At 42.9% G+C, this 6,531-nt stretch overlaps 1 protein-coding gene across 1 annotated transcript; it reads right to left on the bottom strand.

Annotated features, from left to right (window-relative positions):
- Positions 1-2,696: 2,696 nt before the first annotated feature.
- Positions 2,697-6,245, bottom strand: LOC102816002 (SLIT and NTRK-like protein 2-like). Its single transcript, XM_006869718.1, has one exon. It carries the CDS (start codon positions 6,137-6,139, stop codon positions 3,611-3,613), a length of 2,529 nt encoding a protein of 842 aa, XP_006869780.1. The 5' UTR covers positions 6,140-6,245; the 3' UTR covers positions 2,697-3,610.
- Positions 6,246-6,531: the final 286 nt, after the last annotated feature.

The following is a 6,531-nucleotide window of genomic DNA, read 5'->3' as shown; positions in this document are numbered from 1 at the left end:
TAACTGCAAGGTCGGCAGTTCAAGCTCACCAGCTGCTCCTCGGAAACCCTATACAGGGTCGCAACCAACTCGACGGCACCTCACAACAACTGTACACTGTAGCTAGTCGATTGCAGATATATCAGCTGTGTATTTTACTGCACAGAACCCCCTTTAAAATCTCAACCACTTGCATTAGTGTTCTCATTGTTGACTTTGGGAGACTGTCATTCGATTATGGTCTCCCTTATCAGCATTAAGCTCATTGGGGTGGGGGCAGAGATTCTGTCTACTGCATCTGTGTCTCCTTCAGCATACAGCATAGAGCCTGGCACTGAGGAGGCACGAGCTTACTGAATATTTATTGAGTGAATGAAAAGAATGGATTGGGAGAATTGTCTGGAAGGCTTTCTTCACTCTACCATCCAATTCAGTATGTTTTCTAAATGTGTTCAGTCTAAATTAATTTCCAGAGCTGAAAAACCCACAGAACCTTTTCTACTGTTCCTTCGAAGCTCTTTGTGAAGTCCATAAAATGTTGAGCCCAACACTAAGAAACATGAAGTCACCTTAGAAGTCAGAGGGCAAAGCGAAGGAATTTGAAGGGTCATTTCCTTACTCACCAACTGCTGGAGGGAACTAACAAGGCACGCAGGTTGACCAAAGTCCAGCTCTTGGCAATTGTGTCCAGACCCAGGAGTGGAACTTTTGTCTGTTTGAATACAAATTTAGCTCCATGTATATCCAGAAACAGTTCAAGCAACCAATTAAGAGCTGTAACTGAAAGGAATTACCATTTGCCATTTGTAGGGCCAGACTTATAGATCTGTTCCAGACAGCATCCAGGCAGACCACATTCTGTGGGCTGATGCTAAGAACCATCACAAGCTGCATAGGAAAGGAAAGTGAAGCAGCTAAATCCAGCTGTAAGAGATAACGGTAAAATACGCCACCACCAATAAAATCGGGTTCAAAGCCCTTGAATGGATAAAGTAAAACAATATAATCAATGAGAATAAGAACAAAGTTATGTACTGCATTATGAGTTTTAAATGAAAAAGTATATGTTGTATTATGATTTTTAAACGGAATAGTCTGAGCTACATTCAAACAATTTCATCTTAAAACCGAATGACAATGAATGTACAAATCTAAGAAGACTGAGGATCGCTAATGAAGTCACCATGATTAACAAGAGAGTTTATGAATTTTTCTTCCAGGAGGCCTCTGTAAAATCATGGCACTACACAAACAATCAACCAGCTGTCTTTCAGATTAATGCAATTTTTCTGTGTGGCCAAGAATGTTTTATATATATGATTGCTTTGCTCAGAGACAAGGAGGTTTCCCGAAGCCATCTCCAAGTTCAACTAGGGTAATACTCCAGTTCTTCTGTTAAAGGTACAGTCTCTGTACATTCACTTTCTTGTAGATCATTTCACCATGCTCCCCTTTGAGCTAATGGATTTAAATAGGAATGATGATCTCTCATCAAAGATAAACATGTTAGCTTGTCACCTTAGTCAAGATTCTGAAATTTCAAGTTGCTGAAGGCATTTTCCTCCTGAATGCCCTTTAAATGTGTATACACACAATTACCTTCTATGGTGTTTGTTTTTTTAAAGGGCTATTTTGCACCAATAATTAAGAATCCAAATAATTTGAATTTAAGGAATTTCGAATTGAAAGCGTAGCACATGAGTTATTCACAGTGACAGACAATATACTGTTAGCCAGTTTAAAGCTTTAAAAGTGAGTTATCAGAATCCACTTCAATCTCCACATGATAATAAAGGATTATTATGTGCAGTAACCTATTTATGAAAAGGAAACAGTGCGCTTCTTTCAGACGCCATCAATTGCTTTAATAAGGAATTGAAAAGCTGGACTAATTTATATGCAGATCACCATCCCAGTTGCATAAGGATTTACAATAGACAAAACAAAACTATTTTTTGTTGTAAAGAAGGGCTGTTTGTTTAAATCACACAATCATGTTTGCATCTAAAAATTATTTACAGGCTAATAAGGCTTCTTAAATGTTCGAAGGACTTGGTTAATAAAAAGCATTTTAATGAGAAGATCACAACAAAAGGCTTGCTCAAGCTGACAGGTGAAATTCAAGTAACGCATGCCTACTGAAGGCAGAAGGAAAAAGATGCTAACTTACTTGGTTTTGGTAACTATTCACTGATTTGGAGATGCAAATGATACATGATTTGATAGCACCCCATTAATGCTTCAGTAAACGCAAGAGGAAAATGCTGCAGCATTCTCTGAAAATGTGAAAACTGAGACCGATTCTGAGTCTAATTTTTGATCCTAAAAGAAAGAAACAGCAATGGATACATTTGTCTCCACTGCCGAAAATTTGCAGAGCGCTTGCTTGGGAAGTTTCAATCCCACTTTTGAAGTCTTCCTTTAAGTATTTAATGGCTCATGTGTCTTTATTAAATGAGGTGTGTGGCGGCCTCTACTGGTGTGTGTCTGTAGAAAATGTCTCCATAGGCAGAAAAAATATTAATTTCAATTAAAAAGTTAGAAATACAGACTTTTTCATTTAAATGTATAAAAATATCTAATTCAATGCAGAAAAAAATATATTACAAGTTGTGTAATGTACTCTTAATTAGGAAAATAATCTAAAACACTGACCATGTTAATGTAAAATAATGAATACAGGAGGGCATTAATTGTTCAATTCACTCTGATTTTGGGTTAAATATATTTTATTAATGAATTACTAATCCTGACTGAGGCAGTTTATGACCTCTAGTCCACTGTTAAGTCCCCTTAGTTGACTTTAAATAGAATCACTTAAAACAAACCCAGAGGAAAGGAAATATTTTACAGTTAACTATATAAAATCCTAGAACTAGAATCATTTGATGACAGGCTGGTTTCTATAACTCAAGCAAACTGTACTTTGATTTAATATAGCTGACATATCAATCTATTTTACAGTATTTTTAATTTCAAAAAATACAACACATTAAAATATGTTCAATTGATCAAAGCTAAAAGCAACATTTAAGTAATGTACTTAAAGTGCAAAGGCACTTTAACACAAAGAAGGGAGGCCCATTGGCTATATAGGAAAGTGAAGACGGAGATACCATATATCATTATTTACAAAAGAAGTTACAGCCCCAAAAGATCTTTGGAGATCTTCTACAAAAGACATGAAATATCTATTTTCACTTGAAAAGACTGCCTACTCTTTTTGTTTTGTTTTGTTTTCATTCATTAGAATCTTCTCTTTTCATTCCCATACTGGGAGAAAAAAAAAAAAAAAAGACGGAACAAAACCATAAACAAAATATATGAAAAAAATCCTTTGTAGAAACATTCATGTTCAATGATGGTTCCTAAGAAGAGAAGGGCAGGAAAGAAAAGGGAGGGGAGGAGGGGGGAGAAAGAGCAAAAAGAGCAAGAGAGAAATAATTTAAAGGAAAACTTGCAACCGCAGAATCATTGCTTCACCCCATCCCCCAAACATTTCCATCACCTTCTCCCAGCATTAAGCTGGGATAGATCTAAGACAAACACAAAAGCAAACAATGTGATGCTTCCTGCAGTGACAGTCTGGAGCAGCATCCTTTGATGCCCTAGGGTTGGAAATGATTTTCCTTCACAGCTGACTGATTGCAGTACGTTTTTCCAGAACTTCGAGGTAGTCCGGTTCGGATTGCGGCTTAGCTTGCAGTAAAGGGTGGTCGGGTTTTGACGGCCCCACAAAGCATTTCCTGGGAGTTCCATATAAAACGGTCTTATTGATTCTGTCTTGGTTTTGGCGTCGAGATCCATAGGAAGGGGCGAACTGCCTTTTAGGTAAGGTACAAAAGTTATAGTGGACTAGGCCACTGCTGGGGAGCTCCTTGCCACGCTCAGCAATATTCTGATAGAGCAGCTCGGGCTCTCTCGGGGTGGCCTGCTTGTCCAGCAACTCAGTGGCACTTATTGTGTAAGCAAGTGTTGCGGGCTCCTCTTTTTTCTCCTCCAGGTTGCCATAGCTGAACTCTTGCAGGTTTCGGTAGTAGGCGACTGGGTCCCCTTCTTTCTGCATGTAGATGGGGTTCTGGCACATCTGCCCCACAGGTGGGGGGATGTAGTTATAGACATGGCCATCTGTCTTGTCATGAGTCTCCGTATTGTAAGACCCGTATTGTAACTGGAAGGAACTGACATCTAAGTTGTTGTTGCTCCTGGGAACACTTGGCACCCCCTTTCGACGTTTCAGGACAAAGACGAAGAGACCGGCCCCAAAACAGACAGATAAGATAAACACGACAAGCAATCCTAAAATTAAGACAGAGAGTGGAACTTCAGTGTGCAGTTCAGGATAGGAACTGGGAGACACACTCAGTGAATGAGGCGGGTCTGTGTTATGATTCATTGACAGAATGGTTCCATCCGATAAGTCTGGACAAATCACCTCCCTCCCCAGAAACTTCAGGATCTCCCCTGCATGCTTAGCGGGAGATTCACATGTCACCTCATTGATGATAACAGGGGAATTGGCATGTTCTGTCCAGTCCTTTAGTCCCATAATGTCACAGGTACAGTCCCAAGGGTTCTCTTGCAGGTCTATCTGGATGAAAGCTGGAAGCTGATCCAGAACACCTTTCACAGGCAGGTGAGAAAAATGGTTGTTTCTCAGATTCAGTCTGGTGAGGGCTGTGCCCCCAAAGATATTCTCAGGCAAGGAACGTAGCAGGTTGTTATTCAGAAACAGTAGCTGAAGATTAATCAAAGCATCAAAAGTAAGCGGTTTAATTTCCTTGATGACATTATACTCTAAATAGAGATACTGCAAACTCTGCAGGCCATCAAACATGGCCGGGAACAGCACTTCCAGGTAATTACCATTCAGATAAAGTCTGCGTAAACTGGTCAAGTTTGTGAAGGCGCCTTCCTGAATGACTGCAATTCTGTTGTTTCCTAAATGTAACAAATCCAAAGAACTGTATTCGAAGAGGTCATTCTTATAGACAGTTTGGAGATAGTTCCCTGTTAGGTAGAGTTTCTTTGGACTGGTAGGTTTGGGTTGCAGGTCAGAAATGTTGGTGAACTTCCTTTCTTGGCAGTTGACATTTAGACCATTGTCTGAGCTCTGAGAGGTACAGACACAGCTACTGGGGCAGGTGAGGGGCACAGGCGATTTGGTCTGGTACACCATAATCGGGCCAAAGCTTTGTCTGTCCTTGGACACTGTAACCCGAGGAGTTGGACGGTTTCTCATCTTGGGTGGCCGACTGGCTTTTGGAGCCCTGGTTGGGTTGAGAGCAGGATTCATGGTAGGTGACAGCCTTTGGAGGTGAGTGTCCGCATGGTTGCCCCTCTGACTGGTGTCGCTGGTGCTTTTTCTAGGACAGAGGTCTTGCCTGGTCAGCTGGGTCACGTCTTTCCCATGCAATCTAAAGGGAGTCTCACAGACAATCTCGCCAACAAAAACAGTGATGGTGTCCAACCAGGCCTTGAGGGGGAGCAAGTCACAGGTGCAGTTCCATGGATTTTCCTCCAGCTGAATCTCCATGATGCCCCCGATATGTTCAAGGACGCCAGCGAAAGGCATGACTTTCAGCCTATTCCCCCTCAGGTCTAAGTGGGTCAGCAGGACAAAGCGAAACACATTGCTGGGCAATGACAGAAGAAGGTTGTCATTTAGGATGAGCACTTTGAGTTTGTTCAGCTTGCTGAAGGCCCCGGCCTCTATGGCACTAATGTAATTGTAGTCAGCCTGGAGGTACTCCAGGCTCTCCAGACCCAGGAAGGTATCCTCCCTCAACACTTCGAGCTTGTTGTTGTTGAGGTGCAGTCTCTTGAGGGTTTTGAGGCCACTGAAGGCCCCAGTCCGGATCTCCTGGAGCCCGTTGTTCCCCAAGTGGAGAGTCACCGCGTTGGAGTAATTGACAAACTCGTTGGGGTAGAGTCTTGTCAGGAGGTTTCCATTGAGAAAGAGCTGGTAGATTCGGTATTGGGGGGGCTGGAGCAAGCTGACAGTTGTAAATCCTTTGTTTTCACAGTTAATGTTCAGAACGTTCTCCTTCTCTTCGCATAGGCAGCGGATCTTGCAAATATCTTTGGCAGTTTTGCGACTCTCTGTCTGTAAGATCCCGGCCACGGTTAACACACTGAGGACCCAGACGCCGCTCAGCATCTTTGGGCACCGGCGGGCTCAGCTCACGCACCTGCAGGCAAACCTGAGGGGAGGGCGGAGGGGAGAGCGGGTGCAGGGACAGAGGAGGGAGGAAGGAAGGAAGCCTGGTTAACACGGCCAAGCCAGGCGGAGAGGGAGCCTGGGAGCCTGGGGTGCCGCTAGGCTGGAATCACTGCGTCTCCAACGCGGCGCCCTGCCCTGCCACCCAGTCCAGGCTCCAAGCACAGGGGCCCCAAAGTCCCATGGGTCACATTTGGGCCGTGGAGCCAAGTAACCGACTTGTCCTGCTAAATCCAGCCCTTCGCCGCCTCCCCAGGCTCATGGCAGAAAAGGCTGGACTTTTTTTTAACTGCGTAAAGAGGGGGTGGTAACATCGGGGAACAGGAATGGAA

The sequence above is a fragment of the Chrysochloris asiatica genome, unplaced genomic scaffold (genome assembly GCF_000296735.1).
Source record: "Chrysochloris asiatica unplaced genomic scaffold, ChrAsi1.0 scaffold00134, whole genome shotgun sequence".
Taxonomy (NCBI): Eukaryota; Metazoa; Chordata; class Mammalia; order Afrosoricida; family Chrysochloridae; genus Chrysochloris; species Chrysochloris asiatica.
The sequence above is the reverse complement of the archived record's forward strand: the minus strand, read 5'-3'. Positions and strand labels throughout refer to the sequence as shown.